The sequence below is a fragment of the Elaeis guineensis genome, chromosome 1 (genome assembly GCF_000442705.2).
Source record: "Elaeis guineensis isolate ETL-2024a chromosome 1, EG11, whole genome shotgun sequence".
Lineage (NCBI taxonomy): Eukaryota > Viridiplantae > Streptophyta > Magnoliopsida > Arecales > Arecaceae > Elaeis > Elaeis guineensis.
The window spans coordinates 104,453,224-104,473,086 of record NC_025993.2 but is presented as its reverse complement, the minus strand read 5'-3'; the positions used below and the strand labels follow the sequence as shown (position 1 = coordinate 104,473,086).

The window sequence follows — 19,863 nt, the reverse complement described above, 5'->3', positions numbered from 1 at the left end:
TTTAATTTTTATCCTTTTCACGTGCTTTGGAAATTTGTATGTGAAGGTAGTGCCGACCACTCTTTTTTCCAAGTCTTGGCCAGTCAGTATGTTTTCACCTGCAAATTATATTTACCACTTTGGTCTTTTGACCTGACTGCCCCAAGACAATGACTACGATATCTACCGGCAGCGAGCAGATCACGACTCGACAACCAGTCCCTCGCAGTCTTAAAGAATTCGTTCGAAACGTTATCCACGATGGACGGCCAGCAGAGAAAGTAGTCATGCACATGGACGTTGATTTTGACTCCCACTGCCACCGCTGGTGGATGGAGGGAAGACTTGAGATGTGACACCACGCTATTGCCACGGATGCCAACGAGATGGCCCCACCTTCGCAGTTCTGGTTGTTAACCTTGGTGGTGACTAAACCCCCACCAACATAAATTTTCCTAGTAGAATTATGGCACAATCACGTTGAGAGATCTAATCAAGAGGGAGCGGGTGCAGGTTGTACTAAATCAAACCTAGGTACTTTAACCTAATATTAATTAAAATTTATAATGACGCTCCTCCTCATAAAATTCTAGTCTAATGAGATTAGGTGAGCTGCTTTGTTGACACCAATATATACTCGTTGACCGAACCGTCCAAAATATATTATCTAATAAATCATTGACATGTCCAATAAAAAAAAAGCAAATCATTGGCACTATGAAATTAAAGCTGTCAGTACAAGTCAGTGTACTGTATTCCAGGAAGCTTGTCTAAAAATACATTTTAGGGATATTTTTCAAAACATATGGAGTGCTTATAATTCAGACCAAACAAGATGCTTGCTGGGACATATTTGCAACAATATAGGAAGTCATCCAATTTAGTTCCAAAGTAGTTCCTTAGAATTGTGTTCAACCTAGCTTAGATCGTAACTTGTGGTTGCAATTACTCTCAGTATGCAATAGCTTTATCAATTTCATATATATATATATATATATATATCCAGGATCGGTCCTGATATTTTTTAGACCTAGGACTAAATGAAAAAATGGAACTTTCTCTATTAAAAATTAACATACTTTAAATGTTAATTATCATTGAAAAATTAATCTACGTACAATAATTTTCTATAGATATATTCGTTAAGCAGTATATAAAATCCATCATTAATCTATTTAATTATTTTTCTTGTTATAATATTGTAGAAAGCCATCCTTACACCTTATTAGAACATCAATACAAGGTCTAGGCCTGAGGCCTGGGGCGGTCGCCTAGTTTGACCTGCCCCAAGGTCGGCCCTGTACATATCAAAAAATGACTTGCCATTCTATACATACGATGAAAAAAGCTAGAGCCTATCAAAAGCCGCTATCTTGGAAAGGACTAAGAGATCAACTTGCTTACGTGTACCAAAAATTGATGTAACTTCAAAAGCTTGAGATCTTTGAATTTGCTATTTTTGTCATTCAAAATACTATTTAGGATTTGCATAATTTTTTGAGATCATCCTCTTCCGAATAATTATGTCATCTCTAGAAGGTTTATCCGTTGATTTGAGAAGCAAGTTTTTTTTTTTTTTTATTGGTAACAAGCGAAGCAAGTACTTTGAATTTTGTTTCCCTTGAAGAAAAGTCATGATACGATCACTAATGGATGATAATTTCCACTCTTAAGAGATAAAAATGTAATCAATGGAATGAAATGATCATGACACCACATGCCAAGACCCACCGATTCTCATCGTAAGATAGATCATCAGCATAAGAAAATATTGAACTTTCTTGGTGTACAATATAAAAATATTATTTTATTGTATTTTTCCCAGAGAAGCCGAAGTGGTCCCAAAAATTTCCCGTTTTAGACGCCATCAGCTTTGGACGGTAGCGCGTCCAGCTGTAGGGGCCATTACGGCCTTGAGGCTGCGTGGCGTAACCTGTCTGGCGTAGACGTAACATCCGTATTTGTACCCAAAAATAGAATAACATCCGTGCCCTTTCGATCATTGACGCGACCCAATTTATCGCGCGTGGAAACCACCACTTTAATGATCCTGATGTGACACCCCATTCGTTTTTTTTCTTGGTAAATGCACCCCATCCGTTGAAAACGACCGACTTATCTCTCTGATTTCGTCTTTCCTCCAACGATGATCGTTTACGCAGCAGCCATTATATATATAAAAATACCGTCAAAGTCATCGACCTTTCGAGTGTGGCCAAAACAGCAGGTTTAGGTGGAACAAAATCATAGTATGAATAGTTCCGTCTGCATCATTCCAAGGGATGTGCAATTAATGTTACCGCCGTGCACCTTCCTTGCAAGCTCCGCCTGATATTGTGTATAGAGAAGAGGGAGAGGTCCCATTGACTTTTTCTAAAAGAAATGATGGTTCAACATCATTAATATACTATTCGAATTCACAATCAAAATCTTTAAACACAACTTACATTATAAAAATATTTATAAATCAAAATTCAAACACTATGGTGTTCTCTAATCAAAATAGATATTTTTAAAACTATAATAATATATCTTATTATGATCTCATCATCAAAATCTAATAAACTTAATGTATCCATGCTTTAATATATATATATATATATAATGCATCTGTAGACATAATAAACTTATGTATCTTGTCTGTTATTCATCTAATAAATCGAAACTTATTGAAATTGAATCTTGTCATGTATCTTAATGGTTTTGATGAAATTGGTGGAAGCACTAGCTATTGTGTTTCAGTATGTGTCAGTTAAGGTTATTCATTTCTCTTTTTTTTTTTTTTTTTTTTGGTACAATATTTATTTCTCTTCGATGCCATTCGTTGCAATAGGATGCAAATCAATTATATCTTGGCATGATGTTGGATGATTATGGCCAGTTCATAACAATAACAAGTTTCTTGCAAATAAATAATAAATTTATTTGTTTAGATAAGTTGCATATTGTAATAAAGCTGGTGGACGTGAGATAAAAACTCAAGCAACATACACAAGTGATCATGTACGCGTGTGCACCTTTGTGAATAAAATCATCTAACTTAAAATATGGCTTCTATATAATAGCCTAGGGAAATTCCAATGGAGCTTTTAGATCCACCACCAATTCTTAATCTTGCAGATTTTATTCCATTCCATCTCAGGGAGAGCGGCGTGATGTTACGTGGCGCAAGCCTGCTTTTTGGACCGACCATTCTCGTGAATTGCATCAATCCTTCCGTGCCCCACACATATGCCAAGGAAAGTCTTGGTACCAAGATTGGACCCGTAACACTACTCAAAACCGTGCGTTGGCTGGAAGCACCGGAGGCAAGCATACAATATAGCTCTCCAAAGGAACCCTTTTTGGAAGGAGTGGAACCATTAGCAAGCACGTCATGGTGTTCGCTTTATTTATTCCACCGCAGGTTCCTACCCGCTGCGCGGCAAAGGGTGGGATGCTTCCTTAGCCCTGCCATCTTTCCCAGTGCCGACTGCCGCAGCATTCGCCGGCCATCTTCTAGGGCGAAGTACGGACACGTGAAGTATCCGTTTATTTATGTTTTCGCTGGTTAGTTTTTCTGGATAGGCCGCGAGGTTAGGTGATGACAATGTCGAACACTTCTAAACCTTTAAGCGCGGCTTAGCCTTCCGATTGGTTGGATTGGTAAGACCCACGTGAGATCTATGCTCTTCTTTCTATCCCTCATGATCCGGGTGACCGTACTGGGAGAGGAAAAAAAATTTGTCACGTAAAAATTGAAAAAGTTGTGCAGTTGGTCCAAAGTTTATTTCTGGTCCAGGAGAGTTATTGTACATGACAAACAAATAGATAGGTATCTTTGCACTTGTCGCTCGTCGATCAAGTGAAGCTAGCATTCGTTGGTCTGTCTTCCAGGGGACCGTAGTTTGTTGCTTAGAAGGCATGGTTTGACTTCAAATTTTTTTATACTCTGCTTTATGCAATCATGTGCTAGATATTTAATGCTAAAATTATTAGTCTATTATAAGTATATTGTTTGGTTTTTCACCATGTTTCTTATGATAAAACATATACCGTTGACCAGCAACCAATCTGAATGCGTGTCACTGCTTATCCTGCACTTGTTTAGGGCAACATCTTGGACCTTCTCCTTCGCAAATGAACTACGGAAAACATGTCATGCATGTGGTGGCAAGTACGGATGCTCAGGTGATCATGTATTGAGAAGTATACGATATCATATTGCAAAAATGCATTTATAGATTCCTTCTAACTAAATTAGATAATTCTAAAGGAATTCTCTTCCTATGATATTCACACATCCATGAGTATGACATTCTTTGGCAGCAAGTCCATGCATGGGTCCATTATATATTCTCTCTATATATTTTAATTAAAATATGATCTTTTTCAAGATATTGATATCTTCTTGCATATGTATAAAGCACAAGAATCTCTCTTGTATGTGCATAAGGGTGAATGTGGTATCGATGAAAATGATAGATAACATTAGTGATTTTTTGATAAATATATAATATTTTTTTATTAATTATTTTTAAAATTATTATTATTATTATTTTTATGAAAATTACAATAACAAACATGCAGGTTACCGTTAATCACCATGGGCTTGCATACTCCTTGTAACGAGCGAGAATAGCCATAATCACTACCTTGCTATTTTATTTATATGGGGACTTACGTACGGTGCCCTCGTCCTATATAAAATAACGAACTTGTATTAACTTGTAATAATAATAAAGAAAGCCTGATACGATAGAAGGATGACCCCGAGTATTGTGTATAGAAACCTTGTGGTAGCTGTCTATAAGACAATTCTCTCAAAATAAATCATATACACCGGACATGCAGTATTGTAGTCCATCGTTACATTCTAGGGACAGCGGCTTCATTCCCACAGCGATTAAATTTACATACGTGCGAGAAAAAAACATAGCATAGGATCGAGGACGATCTTTCGAGTCGCCATTTGACCCGGGTCTCCAATAATCCCAGCAGTGGCAATCTCGTAATACAAGCAATTGCTCGGACCACGCCGACTTTGCGCTGACGTCATGCGCTGGGCGGGCGCTGACCTGGACTTGATTGTGGGCCCTACGCTCCTTTCCGTCCACACCAACCTCAATAAATACGGCCTGCCCCCCTGGCCTCCTTTACCCACTCTTTATTCCTTTAATTTTAGTGAAAATAAAATTATAAAAATAATAAATTAGAAGAATAAATTTCGTTTATAAAAACCCCTTCACGGTTTCCTCTGTTCTTCGCTCCTGTTCTCTCTCAGTTCAAAGACCTCTCTCTCTCTCGCGTGATTCTTTCATGGAAGTCGAGAGTGTCGCTCTTCATACTCTCGATCTCCCACCGCCAACATTCCGTTCCTCCTTAAATATGGAATCGGAACTGATGGTTCTGGAAGCCGATCAAGCTCCCGAAGCGCTCGAGTCGGCGGTCCTCGGCGGCGGTCCTCCGTCGCCACCGGTTGTCCAATCCGAGCTGGGAGATCTTCCGGCGGCGGCCTCTGAGCTCAACTCGATGATCACTGGAGCTCATCCGGATTCCAAAGCTCTCGGAGCTACGGCGGCGGACGATCCGCCCTTTCCGGCGGTTCCTGGAGATCGTCCGGACCGCGACGGCCTCGAATCGACGACCGTCGAGCTCGGGTCAACTGTTGTCCCAACTCATCTGGAGTGCAAAGAGCTAAAAGCAACGTCAGCAGGCGCTCCGCCCTTTCGTTTGGTACTCGAGGAAGCGGTTCTTGGAGCTCATCCAGAACGCGACGGGGTTGAACAGCCGGTAAACGAAGCTCCCATCTCTGTTAGATCGGAGTCGAAAGCGGCGACGAAGGTTCAGAAGGTTTACAGGAGCTACCGCACAAGGCGCAGGTTAGCAGACTCCGCCGTCGTCGCCGAGGAGCTCTGGTAAGTGTTATGATCCGCTCGAGTTTCTGTGTTAGCTTCTTGTTTTTTTCCCTCTTGTTTCTTCTCTTTTCCCCTTTTTTTCGTGGTTTGATTCCTCATCCCCCGATATGGATTTTTTTTTTTTTTTGCCTTTTGGAATTTCCGAAGGTGGCAAGCGATAGACTATGCTCGCCTCAGCCACAGTACGGTTTCGTTCTTCGACCATCAAAATCCGGAGACGCCGATCTCGCGATGGAATCGAGTTAGCCTGAACGCTTCCAAGGTTGGCTTTTATTTTTTATTTTTCCTTTTTATAGCTCTTTTCCTCTCTTCTTTCGTGGATTTCGTCCGTGTGTTTTCCATACTACGAAAAAGCTCAGTGGGTTTGAGGGTTTTTTGTTTGACTCCTCGCAGGTTGGTCAGGGTTTATCCAAAGACGACAGAGCTCTGAAGCTGGCTTTTCAACACTGGATCGAGGCTGTAAGTCTAAATAGACTCTTGACTCTTCTTTTACCTTTTCTCTTTTCCTTCTCTTGTTTTTCTTTCTTCTAATCTTAGCCGCAAAATCTCCGAACTATTAAATATTTTCAGTACTTTGCCGTTAATGTTTTATTTTTATTTTTTTGGCCAAATTAATTTTTTTTATTCTCACAAAAGATCACGGAATTTTGTATAAGTTCATAGCGATTTTGATAAAAACTTTAGAATTGATCTCTTTCGGTTGCTGATTGGCTCTCCAAAGAGAGTCTTTCATCAAATTTTAGGCTATGTTTTTCTACTTTTCCATCTTCAGTGAGTGGACTTGCGCAAGAGGGATTGCCACTGTTTTGTACTCTCGCTTTATTAATAATAATAATGCTTAGGGTTTTTTTTTCTGCTACATTCTTTTTTGACGGATCATGAAGATTTATCCTTCCTGAATAATTCCATGCCACCAAACATGCGATTCTGTTTCAGATTTGAAGCTATGAAATGTAGTTAGAGTTTTTTCTTTATGGCATTGTAGATTGATCCACGACATCGTTATGGACATAACCTCCACTACTACTATGAAGAATGGTGTAAAAGCGAGGACGGCCAACCTTTCTTCTACTGGTGAGCACTGAACCTGCAGCATTGTCCAAATAATGTGATGATTACAAGGTAGTTGGGACTTCTGTCCGACAAATCATAGGTCAAGATGTGTTGCCATTTTTTGACAGAAGCTTGGACATGATTCCTGGAAATCATGATGCTGCTAGAACAGTATAAACATTCATTTCATGTTTCACGTTTTAAAATTTTGAGAAAGATGCTGCACATTTTATGATTCCTGCAGCATAACAAGCAGGAGTTCTTCTTTTCTTTTCCTTGAAAAATTCTTTACTTTGGCCATCATTTTGATCCAGCAGTTTTCGGGTGAAATAATGTTGCATGATCATCCAAGATAAGTAGTTGGATATTAATGTGAACCTTTACATATGCATGCCTTCTAGTTAGGATCTTATGATCCATGATCTGGAAAAAGCATGACCCTATACAGTCTTGATGTCATCCTACAAGTGGGATCACATAAGTACTCTATTATGGACCATACTTTTTTGTGTGTGTGTGTGCGCGCGTGTGCGCGCGCGTGTACGGTGGGAGGGGGTTCACCAGCATACTTGCAATTAATTGTAACTTTGAAAATTTGATTTCTTTATTCAAAATGAGTTAAGGTGAATCATTTTTTAAATAACGATGATGATAATTAACATATGATTGTTTTTATTTGTTCTATGGTCTTTGATATTGTTCTCTTTTTTTTGTGTGTTGATCAAAGTATCATACGCTATGGACTTATATTTGATTAATTTGACATGGTGTTACATGCTACGTATGTGCATGGTTGTAGAAACGAAGTATGTTTATATGTTATGTCTTTCATGTACGATTTGTCTAATGTATAATTGACTTATTCCCACTTTTTTTAAAAAAAATATATATTTTTTTTGAAAGAATCAAAATTCAAATTAATCCTATTATTTATGTTCTGATCCAGATTTCTTCAATCTTAATATTGTCAAATTTTGTCACCTTTATGAAATTAACACATGTGAAGCATGAGCTAAGATATGATGGTACTATTGACTAGCTGGGTTTTCAGTTTATGATTACTCTTTGTAAGGTTGAGCCTAACGACATCATTTGTGCAGGCTGGATATTGGTAATGGCAGAGATGTGGATCTTAAAGAATGCCCAAGGTCACAGCTTCGGAAACAATGCATTCAATATCTTGGACCTGTAAGATCTTTTTTATTTTGGATATTTTACAAATTTACATTCTTAGACATTTGGTTTTATGGTAACAAAAATTAAGGGTGACAGCCAAATTGGCCTCTGCTAAATATTTCATTCACTGCTAATTACTGTGGAGAAGCGTACTTACCACAACCACAGTGACTGAACTTTTTGTTCTATCTGATCGAGTTATAAATGAAGTCCAGAGGCATGTTAGACATACAGATATAATAAAGCTCTGTGATAAATTTGGAGCCTGCATCCTTGACCCCAGATAGATGCTTTGACAAAAATGAGTTTCCAAGTAACACATCATCATGACATGGGACCTAAACTCATAATGGGTATCATCTAGCAAATGCATATGACAAATACCATATGTTTGGCAAGGAGGTTTGTTTAGGTATTTTATTTTATTTAATAGCTAAAATTGAGATGAATATGTTAAAAGTGAATAAGTCAGATAAAGGCTTACACTTCTTGTTAGAAGCCCTAATAAACAATCAAGGATCTTTATAGTAAAGTGGATATATATGATCTTCCTGCATGCAGAAAAGAGAGGGAAAAAGTATCCTTTGGGCACTTCGGCCGTCCATCACAAGTAACGACACTCATCGGTGGTCTGCTTTTGTCAAATTTCTTTCATTTTATTGAAAATGACAGGGAGAAATACTAAATTAGTGGAAGTATCTTAATCAAAATGCCAGATGCTTACAGAGGATTGATAAAATTGCTCTCAATTACTTTCATTATTGCATTTGATTGAATGCTTCCAATTAATGTCCAAATGCACCTTTTCCAGCAAGAGCGGGAGCATTATGAATATGTGCCAATAGAGGGAAAAATTGTGCACAAACAAACTGGAGAGCTTCTTGATACAACTAAAGGATCTGAAGGAGCAAAGTGGATTTTTGTTTTGAGCACTTCCAGAAGATTGTATGCTGGAAAGGTAGAATTCATAAACCAAGATAAGAATAAACCCCTGCTTTTGCCCTGGGAAGTAGGAATGTCGAGTTACAGTACATCCCCAAATTTTCCTGCCTCAGTTGTCAAGCCAGTAACTGTTTTTTTTTTTTTTTTTTTTTTGGGAATTGAATCCAGAAAAAGAAAGGTATGTTCCACCATTCTAGCTTCCTTGCAGGAGGTGCCACTGTAGCAGCTGGAAGATTCACCGCAGAAAATGGAATTCTTAAGGTAATACACATAAGCCCTTGTAATTTTAATTTCTCTCATTATAATATTTTTTTATCTCTTGCCAACGATTTTCTTGAGTTTTGGATCCATGTATTGGAGGTCCATTCCATCTTGTTAAACATTTATTTTATATGTTTTCTTGCACACTTTATTCCCACTTCCCGCTATAAATTCATTCAATATGTAAAATCTCAATATGCATGCTGTAGTTCTCTGGTGAATAATAAGCCCACGTTGAAGTATGTGTTGTTATTTTAAACTGTTTTTATTGAGTTTTTGTTTCTGCAGGTTGGACAACCATGAAATTCTTGCAGTAAGTTAGTACAACTGAATTCATGGTTTCTCTATGTACCAGGATTTAGATAGCACATTCTCTGTTCTTTGATATACAACATTATCTATAAAAGATTAGTATTGGCACCCATTTTTTCACCACTTCTTTCTCCCCTCTATTATGGAGATATGTTCTTGGCAAATCAATGAAAGATCACCTAACTGGTTAAGAATTCTATGCACACAGAAGTTCAGACAATCCGTCTGCTTACAGGATTAAAATACTTACGCTTCCCATCAAATAATTATACCACCAGGCTAGCTTCCAGGGCTCTTTCCAATTTGAGCTTAAGGGCAAATTGACAAATTGTCTTCAATGACCAAAAACTTTCTTGTCTTTTTGACATGCTCTGCTTTCTTCTCCTAAAACTAGCACACCCTCTTTTGCATATAGAAAAGATTGTTTCTGGTGATAGTTTACAGCCTTGCCAGGCTACATAAACCAAATGGTCATGAACAGTTTGGGAGAAACTTAAATTATGTACATGTCCTCCCTTTAGTATGATGGTAGCATGATGGTTTATTTGCCAGTTTTATCATTCTCTTAGAGCTTTCTTTACCCCTCAGAGGATATCGCCCTATGGGTTCCAAAGTGCACCCTTGTTTCATATATTTTTCTGTCTCCTTTCCTCCATTAGAAATGCCTCTAAAATTCATTATTTTTCGGTCTTCCAATTTTAACGACCATTTCTTGAAAAAAAATTTAACTACAATAGCACACTTGTCAAAAATTGGCTGAACTTTCTATCTTTCACCTTGTTCTCATCAGCTGCTTTCTCCTGTGCAAGTTGTTTGGTTTGTACCAGTTGATGTTGGCTAATACAGTCATCCATTGTCTTGATCATTCCATCAAGATCATTCCTATTTACAAGATGGATTCTCATGGTTGCTTAGAGTCAGAGATAGATGGACTAATAGCCTATACACCTTCAGAAAACAGCCCTACAGCAAAGGCAAATTTTAGTAGGGCTGGCACAAGAGCATGATTATGGATGCAGAGAAAGGGTAGTATAGCTCTATGAGTTCATAATACAAATGATGGGGACACCTAGTTGCCCTGATTCTTTAATTTTTTACTTCTTACAGTCACGATGCAAAGGTGCCTGCACTGAGCAGTTTCAAGGCTGGCCTGCAATGCAGACAAAACTTTGCGCTACATCTCGTTGTTCATAGGCAGGATCAAACTCATGTGCACCGCCTTCTTGCTCCTTTTTGCTGTCTTTTCTTCTTGTTTCATAGCTGCAGATCCCTCAGAATCTGGTTTGTGTATGGGATTGTGAGACTTGCTGTTTTCCATACTAGTGTGGAATATTTCTAAAGGTGCTGGGCATGCATATGCAAAGTAGTTTCTCCTTAAATCTCATGGCCCTACAAATATCACCAAATTCTAGTTGTTTTTTATTATGAAAATTTTTACCGCCAGTTGGTAGTGCAGGCATTTTCTAATTCTCTTCCACTGGTGTCATGCGATGCACTGTGTTCGTTCTAGTTCCTGAATCTCTATTTACTGGTGGGCTGTAATGCACTGTGAACTTTGATGCATTAGGGTCTGAAATGCATTAAACCTGACCATCTTTTGTCTGATTGATTGTTTTATCCATTGTATATTCACTTATTGTTCAATACCTATGTCTGATCATCAAAACCTATGGTTGATTGTAGTCAATATGGGCCTACAGTGGTCATTATCGTCCATCTGATGAGAACCTCAACAAATTCTTGAGCTTACTCAGGGAGAATGGGGTTGATTTGGATGAAGTTCAGGTATTTTAACCAGACCATATTTATGCCATCTTATTTGAATGCAACGTTCTACTCTTGGATGGATCTCACTAACTGTTTGACATGATCCTTTTCATAGATACGTTCCTCATCAAATGAAGACTATGAAGATGCAAAAGAAACTCTTCAGATTGACGGGGTGATCGAAGCATTTAAATCTTCCATAGTTCCAAGACTTGTCATGCCTACAGAAAGGGAGAGAAGCCAATACGTGGAACAAACTGCGGGTACCCAAGCTGATGAGAATGTTCAAGTTGAAACTAAAGCTAGCTACAAAAGAACGTTGTCTGGTGGCCTTCAAAGCCCGAAAGCTGATGTTCCCCGGAAGGCAATTTTAGAAAGAATGAAGTCCAAGAGTAAAACAAGCTCCTACCAGCTGGGGCATCAACTTTCCAGGAAATGGAGCACCGGAGCTGGTCCAAGGATTGGTTGTGTTGCGGACTATCCTGTAGAAGTCAGGGTCCAGGCACTGGAGTTCGTGAACCTGTCACCTAGGATTATTCCCACACGAACTCGTTCCGAAGGATTTGCCATATATTCATCACCCACCTCGACCTTGTCACCCACCTGGGCCGCCTCGGCTGATGCTAGAATTTAAACTTTCCCAATCACTTCATTCTTGTACCCGTACCAACCCATTGTCCATGGCCCGGTTTTGAGAAATTAGAACTACAGCATCGCATGCTCCAACTTTTGGTTGGTTGCCCTTTCCAGCATTTTGATACTAGATGCTAGGACTGGATCTAAACTAGTGCTATGATGAAAGTATATGTATATCATACAAGATCAATTTTGTATGCATGCTATAATAAACATGACGATAAATCAACTCTCTTTTCTTGGTGACCTTTCTTGGCAGGAGGATCCCATGTTGGTATTATTGGTTCCCTAGTTACAGGAAACACCATTTTGAAAGACCTTAAATAATGTTCCTGCAAGCGACTAGCTTCAACAACATTGTTACTTCAGTACATTTGCTAACTAGGTTTTAGCTTGTTTGGATTTCAGTACAATCATTTTCTCGTTTACTCTAATTTATCTTCATATCACGAGAACATAGCCTAACAACAGGTGAAATATTGCTCCTATAAACGCGTACCTTAGCAAAGCTGGACCCGTAACCCCAAAGCTGAATTAGCAACTTGTCAGTTCGGTTTAGACTCATATTCCAAATGGTTTAGCTCGGGACACCAAACATAGACCCATCCAACGAACACGATTATAGATTTAGCAAAGGTAAAGCAATCATATAACTCAAACACATGCAGTTTTCTTTAACTTGGGGCGGTGGAAGAACCATTCCCCTGCAAACATTTATTATTCTAGAATAGCAACATATTGTAACATTGAGGGAAGTGAAGTTCCAAACAATCCCAAAATAAAAGGCAATCGAGCGCCCTATAGTTTTTTGCTCTAATTTTTCATAATGAATCTAAAAGGCAATCTAAGTTTTCAAACTGTATTTTGTGCATAGATCTCAGATTCTGAATAGTTTGCATGGAGTTCCTATGGTTTATCCATGAGTATAAAGCAAATAATAATGCTCACAGAACAAAAACTTTGCAATTATCATACCGCGAAATGTACCATTTCGATCCCAAAACTACATTGATGTCCATGCCAAACTCCCTTGTTCAATAAACGGATGACCACATATTACCTAAATTAAAAATAAACGCTTCAAGTACTAACACATTCTTCTCAAGTTTGCAATGATACATAGTTAATCGCATTTGCATTTTGTTTACAGATTCAACGTCGTTACATATAAAAATCTGACATAACTTTTCTTTTGCTCAGATGACAGTACTCATCAATCTCCACTAGCACACCCCCTGCAGCCACAATGAACACACTCTATAACTTTTTCTTCTCTCAGGTGCTTGGGGACCCTGCAGACACAAGTAGTCGCGAAGTTGTGATCTCGTGTCTGCATGCACCGCAGGCAGCAAAGGCGCTCGTAACCTGGCTGGAAAGACTCGACAACAAACCACGATTATTGGAAGGCACAAAAATCAAAAGAACACAACTCACATTATGGAAGGAGAACAAAATAATAGATCAAAACCCAACGGCTAGGGGCAAAAAAACTTTTTTTTTTTGTGTGTGCGTGTTTTTTTTTTTTTTTGTGTGTGGGGGGGGGGGGGGTGGTGGTGTGGGGGGAGATAACCACTGTGATCCAAAAGCAACAGAAGTATAGCACAACAACAAAAGTGCAAGCAGAGGAGATGAAACGCTGGAGTAGTAAAATAGTGCGCACTGATAATTTGTGGCTTCATAAACAAGACACTTGGGCTGCATGCCCAAATGATGTTAGCCAATAGCAATCAGAAAGATCATAATTGAGGGTTCTCTTAACCAAATTACTAGGATCCATTTGCCCAACAGAACTAAATTTAAACTTCATAAAATGTGAAGATCCAGAGATGGCCTAATGGTTAAAATAATTTTTGACTTGGGCAAGATCTTGATTTGTATCAGTACATCCTGAAACAGTATATCATATGTTCTAATATCTTGACCAATATAACAGATATCTACCAAGATATTGGCCGATACACTACAAAGAAATCACCTTTTGCCTTGCAAATAAAATAGATTTTTAACTAATAAAGTTCAAAATCAATTTTGTAATAAAAGTCTGAATAGGATTTATCACACAAATTTCCAATACCTTGGTTCTAAAACATCATCCACAAATCTCAGAAAATCTTGGTTCCTTCTATATCTGCTGAGATAAATTGATATGTTGCTTCTTCTCGGTTACAGACACCCACCAAGATGATCAAAATCTCAGTTTTAAAAACCTTGATTTTTTTTTTTGAAAGGGAAAAAAACCTTGAAGACTAATACTTTAAAATGTACCTGTATTAGGAATTTATTTACTAGTTAACATATCACCACACATAGTGAGGATGCTAGGCTGTTGATAACAAAAGTTTTGAACAAATGCATAACTTTCAAAAACTAACTACATGTCTATCTATAATCTGAGCATGAAAAATTTGGCACCAAAATCTTTTATGGACTAATCAGGAAACCATGATATGAAAATGAACAACCAAACAAACATGGACACAAAGGAAAAATAAATCATTAACATAGTCCAAAGGTAGATGGAGACTGGGGACCAACCTTTTTCCATTTTGCTATCAGATTACGGTCTGCATGGCCCTGATCCAAGCAAAATTCATACAACTCTTTTGATATCTCCTTCCTGCGATAGTATAGGTCATAAATGTAGCGGCTCTTCTGATGCGCAATTTTAAAGATAGGCCAAAGGGCTTCACATTTTCTCTTTCCATCATGTGGATCGTTTTCAGCTGCCCAGTGACAAAATTTAAATATAGTTCAGATAATCATATATACTTTATGTAACCAGACTGAGTGCATGAAATGTTGAAGAAAACCAATTTAGAAACCTTCTCTCATTTTTGCCTCTAATTCACGAAGGGTAGGCTCAATAAGCTCCCATCCTTCTGGATATTTGACTCGGCTTGTCTTTATCTTAGGCATTCTGTAAAAGACAACTGATTTCCACCTAATCTTTTCAATTTCTGACTATCAATCTGTGGGCTGGAAATCAACATGATGAAACTCTGTGAGAAATCAAACAGACAGATAATTTTCATTCCCAAAAACATATCAAAGGACACAAGAAACTAATGCTGGTGGTCAGCAAACCTCTGCTTAGCAGTTAAGATACCAAAACTCGTATGCACTAGATGTCCACACACTATCGATTAAACACACGTTTTAAGAATACATTCTGACACCATTAATTACTATCAAATTTAGAAGTACTACAGGATAAAAGCCAAAGAAAAACTGCAACCTTATATTATCTTTTTGCAGGAAAACTTTGCCAATATATCACCTACCACAATTATTGGTTTTTCTAATTACAAAATGTATAGTTCTCTCCTGATTTCAGAGGTTAAAGAATTGAAACTCTCCACCACATTTTTAGGATTTCTCTTGTCCATATAAAACAAGTTTCCCTGCTTTCTTCTCCCCTCATGCAAGGCAGAACAGAAAATTCTCTCCAATATAAGTGTGCCTGAAGCAGAAAACCTAAAACTATATAACAGTAACAGTTATTTGTTATATAATTCATTTCATTATATTCGTTGTCAAAAAGTAAGAACCTATCTTCCACCGCAATTATAATAACAGACTCAGTAAATATCAGAATTATGCTGTGACTGCAAGAGAATTCAAAGAAATTAACGGGTAATAGGCATAAAATAAAGCAATTAGAATGACCGAACGTTCTAAACAAGAAAAACGAACAACTTAATCGGCACATTTAAAAAATAAATACCGAAGCATCATCCAAATTGTAACTTACAGTCAAAACCAAAATCAATAATTTCTTCAGAACAGAAAAGCGGGAAGCAAGAGAGAAGAAGCGACAGAGATTAGGGTTCAGGATGGGTAAGAGGATGAAAGAGAGACAAGGCCTGGGGATTTGGTTGAGATAGGGTCTATCAGAGAGTTAGGATTTGGTTTGGATTCCAGCAGGAGCGAGGTCAAGAATCAGAGCCAGTATTAGGGTTTCCAGTAGGATTGGGCGAGAGAAAACATACCTGCGATTCGAGAAGGCCAGAGACCGTCGGCGGAGGAGGCGAACCAGAGGCGGCCGCGGACTCTCACTGGAGGAAAGGGCTCCTCGCCGCGGCTGCGGCGGCTCGAGAGAAGGAGAACTGGAGAAAGGGAGCGGAAGAGGGAACGGAGAGGTCGTGAAAGGGCCTATCTAAGCAATTATACAGTCGGCAACGATGCGGACTTTTTATGCGGATTCGGACCGACTCCATAACCGCAGCATCACTTGCCGACTTTACGCGGACTCGGAACAGATTTCGATCAGCCACTCGATCGAACACGGACGGTTCAGATGCAATGCTCAATGAATCATGGATGCTATAAATACGATCATCATGTCCAGCCCCTGCCCTCTTCTTGCGAAAACCCTAGGAGATCTTTATTTCCAATAGCCTCGTCGGCGGCGGATCTCGGCATCCGAATCCAGCGCTCAAGTAATCCCCCAATCTCCTCTCTCTGTGCTATTGCTTATCTTGCTTTCTCTCTTGTTATGGCTTTGATTGTTTTTTCTTTTTTTCTTTGTATTTTTTTTTCATGTTGCGCCTTTATATAATCCAGAGTAGTAACTAAATAATGATGAGATCTTTTAAATATCTCCCAGAATCACTGTTCTTTTGTACAAAGCACGAGGTGCCCTCCGGTCAAAAAAAAAAAAAGAAAAAGAGAGCATGAGTTGTCCGTCTTGAATTAAAGATGCCCGGATTTAGTTCGGAGGTTAACTATTTTCCTTTGCTTTATTGAGAGTAATTCTTTTTCCTCCAACTACATACGAGTGGTATGCTCTCTGGCAGTCATACTATTATGCTGCTCTGAGAAAATTTCAATAATCCAGTTATAACAATGGAGCGTGTAAAAAAAAAAAAAAAAAACTGAAATTGTGTTGGTGGTTTTAAAATTTTAGTTGGATTCAGATTTGCTCATACTTGAAGCTAACAAAAAGCTAATGAAATAAGAGAAGTGGGCAAAAAGTTAAGAAAACGATCATGTTCAGTGAAAGGTCGGTGTCAACTGGGCGAGATATGGGATTCAGTTTTTTAAGAAATCGATGCTTCAATTACGCCACTTGTTTTTTTCTCATACCTGTTCTTTTTTTTTTTAAAAAAAAAAGGGGAAAAACTTATGGTTCACCGTTCCTGCTTTAAATTGTGCACTATTTTTCAAACGTTGAAACGTTTCAATTTCTCTCACCAGGTTTTTTGATATTTCTTGAAGCATATATAATACTAGTTTGGGATTGCTGTTAATATTTTGATCGTTTTGTCTCTTTTCTGTTTAGTGCAACTTAAATATTGGGTGCATCTCGCATGGTTTTCTTTTGTTGTATACTGTAGTTTTTTTTGTTAAAGAGGGGTTTTTTGTACTTCTTTTTTTAGGATGAAGGTCGTTGCTGCCTATTTACTAGCTGTTCTTGGTGGAAACACTTGCCCATCAGCTGATGATCTGAAGGATATCCTAGGATCAGGTTAGTTAATTTAATTTCTTTTTCCCCTTTTTTCTTTTTTTTGGTACAAGTCGTGGTCTATTAGTTTTCCATGTTGTCAAACAAATAGCTAGATAAACTAACCACTATATTGTAGGGTCTGGCTAGTGATTGTTATTTTTCATACTCATAGCTGTTTCCCTTGGCTGAGTTGTTGGATGGAATGATTGTCTGAACTCATATTTGCAATTGGTTTGGTATTCCTTACAGTATATTGATGAACATATTAACTGGTGAATTTTCTGTAGTCATGTTCAGTAACTGCTTACCTGCCTTTATTGGTAATGCATTAGTGTGTAATTTTCATCTGCTCTCCATATTGTTTGTATGATTATGATGTTGCAATTAGGAAAAGAAAATGGCTGAAATAGTGACTTATCAGGGTACGGTATATTGTGAATCCCATCTTATATGATCTTCTGAACGTAGAGATGTCAAAATATTTCTGCTTTTCTTGAGTGCGTAAATGAAGGTTATGTCGTCAGGTGATGATCCATTCCAAATGAGCCAAGTTTGGAAGAAGTTTCTTCATGATTTGTTTATGAATGTTTAAACTCTATTAATGAGTGTCTACTTTCAGCAACATATCCCTTATTTTGAACAGAAAGATGGTCCATCCAAATTTTTCAATGTTGTGAGTTTGAAGACTTAGACTAAATGGGGCTCTCAAGTTAGTTGTTGTCCTAAAAGAATGTCAGACTGGGATAGTAATAAAATGATTTTGGAGATTGCTTTAACTTGTCAGATGGTGTAAATTTTCTTTCTTTTTTCCAGTGGGAGCTGAAGCTGATGATGACAGAATTGAGCTCCTCTTATCTGAAGTCAAGGGTAAAGACATAACTGAACTTATCGCTTCTGGGAGAGAGAAGTTTGCTTCAGTGCCCTCTGGTGGTGGCGCCATTGCAGTTGCAGCCCCTTCTGCGGGTGGTGCTGCAGCAGCCCCAGCAGATGAGCCAAAGAAAGAAGAGAAAGTGGAAGAGAAGGAAGAATCAGATGAGGTATGACTTGTTATAATGAGGATTATAAGTTCTTTCACATGTCATGGATCCAACTCATTAGATTTTTCATGGTCATCTCATGTCTTTGAACGTAATTTTGCTACCACCTGTCGGTAAGATTGTCTTATGATCAACCAAGCTTGCCTGAATTTGCCTTGATATACCTGCCTGAACTTTTGTTTACAATGGTTAATAAGCCAGTATTGAACTTTCTGGCTGATCAGAAATGATAGTAATTGGTGTACAGTCACATTTACGCCATTACAGGCTTTTGTTCACAGTCAAGCATTATTTGTTCGCATATACATGTATGGTTGTTCAGACTCTAAAATCTAATGCTTGTTTGATTATTTTTGTTAGAGTTTCCACTTTCATTTGGTCCTGAAACACTGATAAGGTAATTGATCCCCTTTTTGTTTGACTTGATGCAGGACATGGGCTTTAGTTTGTTTGATTGAGTGGTACGGCTGTCACTTTGTATAGCCTTCTTGGAATTCTAATTTGAGGTTGATCTGCGAGATGCTAAAATTTGTATTTGAGACTAAACTTTAGTACCTTGGTTCACAGAACAGCAAGGCATCATGCTTCTATATTTGGTACTTTACCAAGTCGCAAAGCAGGTCATGTTCAGCATGACCTGGCATGAATATTCTTTTTGGGTGCATTAGTTAATGAAGTAGGTATGAAGATCTGATTTTTGTTCCTTGGTTTTAGTATGCAGTTAATTTGTGCTTGGTTTGCAATTCAAATGAGCCCTGGAAATGTATGATGCCATCTACTTCTTTGCTAGGTAAAGGCCAACTCTTTATTCTATGACCCTGTTCACATGATCTATTTCTTCGATACACATGGTGATTGAATATGATTTGAGTGCCTCATCCTTGGTCTTTAACCCTGTTCGGTCCAGAGACCGCAGTAGGATTAATCATTGTCTCTTGTTACGTTATACATGTGTCGACCCTTGGTGCGAAGTAATCGTCTATAACAATTGCCTTGTTCTAGCTATCATATTTTATCCACTGTTTGCCTTGGCCTTGTTTTCTTGTGCTCGGTGCTCTCAACTCCTGTGGAGACTCCCTGAAAGCTAACCTCATATGTTGTGTTAACGTTATTTCTTACTCGTGTATCGGTCTACCTTGGTGTGGCTCAAGCTATGTAGCTTGAAGGGGCGACTCAGATGGCTTTTATTTTAGGTATGGTCTCCTCATGTAAACTAAGCAGTTGCTGTTGTTGTTGGAGACTGTTGGCTATCGTTTCCATCGTAGGCTGGTAAGAGGTTTTTCCAATGCTGTTATAGTTGTAGCACAAATGAATCTCCCTTTCATTCTCTCTCGAGAAAGATTTTTAGATTTTTAAA

At 38.3% G+C, this 19,863-nt stretch overlaps 3 protein-coding genes across 4 annotated transcripts; 2 read left to right on the top strand and 1 right to left on the bottom strand.

The window, feature by feature from the left end:
* The first annotated feature begins 5,182 nt into the window (after positions 1-5,182).
* LOC105038222 (IQ domain-containing protein IQM3) lies at positions 5,183-12,269 on the top strand. Its single transcript, XM_010913950.4, has 9 exons — positions 5,183-5,876; positions 6,024-6,138; positions 6,270-6,335; positions 6,862-6,950; positions 8,030-8,117; positions 8,917-9,063; positions 9,216-9,308; positions 11,304-11,405; positions 11,503-12,269. Exons 1-9 carry the CDS (start codon positions 5,278-5,280, stop codon positions 12,019-12,021), a joined length of 1,818 nt encoding a protein of 605 aa, XP_010912252.1. The 5' UTR covers positions 5,183-5,277; the 3' UTR covers positions 12,022-12,269.
* A 720-nt stretch (positions 12,270-12,989) lies between these two features.
* LOC105038221 (protein BUD31 homolog 2) lies at positions 12,990-16,185 on the bottom strand. 2 transcript variants are annotated; one of them, XM_010913949.4, is made up of 4 exons: positions 16,013-16,185; positions 14,846-14,999; positions 14,559-14,746; positions 12,990-13,392 (listed from the first exon to the last, which is right to left on the bottom strand). In XM_010913949.4, exons 2-4 carry the CDS (start codon positions 14,937-14,939, stop codon positions 13,237-13,239), a joined length of 438 nt encoding a protein of 145 aa, XP_010912251.1. In that variant the 5' UTR covers positions 14,940-14,999; positions 16,013-16,185; the 3' UTR covers positions 12,990-13,236. The 2 variants fall into 2 exon arrangements, with proteins under 2 accessions (XP_010912251.1, XP_019704221.1); XM_019848662.3 differs by having other exon boundaries at positions 14,846-15,022; positions 16,013-16,151.
* Positions 16,186-16,401: 216 nt separating this feature from the next.
* Positions 16,402-19,209, top strand: LOC105038220 (60S acidic ribosomal protein P2B). The gene is made up of 4 exons (NM_001303587.1): positions 16,402-16,462; positions 17,402-17,490; positions 18,283-18,506; positions 18,938-19,209. The coding sequence occupies exons 2-4, from the start codon at positions 17,403-17,405 to the stop codon at positions 18,962-18,964; spliced, it is 339 nt and encodes a 112-aa protein (NP_001290516.1). The 5' UTR covers positions 16,402-16,462; position 17,402; the 3' UTR covers positions 18,965-19,209.
* Positions 19,210-19,863: the final 654 nt, after the last annotated feature.

Excerpts from the sequence above, each read along its gene's own strand:
- LOC105038221 (XM_010913949.4), bottom strand. The coding sequence starts at position 14,939 with ATGCCTAAGATAAAGACAAGCCGAGTCAAATATCCAGAAGGATGGGAG. Across the intron at positions 14,747-14,845 it reads AGAGGCAAAAATGAGAGAAG|CTGAAAACGATCCACATGAT; the intron begins GTTTCTAAATTG and ends GTCACTGGGCAG. Across the intron at positions 13,393-14,558 it reads TGATAGCAAAATGGAAAAAG|CCAGGTTACGAGCGCCTTTG; the intron begins GTTGGTCCCCAG and ends GAGTCTTTCCAG.
- LOC105038222 (XM_010913950.4), top strand. The coding sequence starts at position 5,278 with ATGGAAGTCGAGAGTGTCGCTCTTCATACTCTCGATCTCCCACCGCCA. Across the intron at positions 9,309-11,303 it reads CAGAAAATGGAATTCTTAAG|TCAATATGGGCCTACAGTGG; the intron begins GTAATACACATA and ends GGTTGATTGTAG. Across the intron at positions 11,406-11,502 it reads TTGATTTGGATGAAGTTCAG|ATACGTTCCTCATCAAATGA; the intron begins GTATTTTAACCA and ends TCCTTTTCATAG.
- LOC105038220 (NM_001303587.1), top strand. The coding sequence starts at position 17,403 with ATGAAGGTCGTTGCTGCCTATTTACTAGCTGTTCTTGGTGGAAACACT. Across the intron at positions 17,491-18,282 it reads GAAGGATATCCTAGGATCAG|TGGGAGCTGAAGCTGATGAT; the intron begins GTTAGTTAATTT and ends TCTTTTTTCCAG. Across the intron at positions 18,507-18,937 it reads AGAAGGAAGAATCAGATGAG|GACATGGGCTTTAGTTTGTT; the intron begins GTATGACTTGTT and ends GACTTGATGCAG.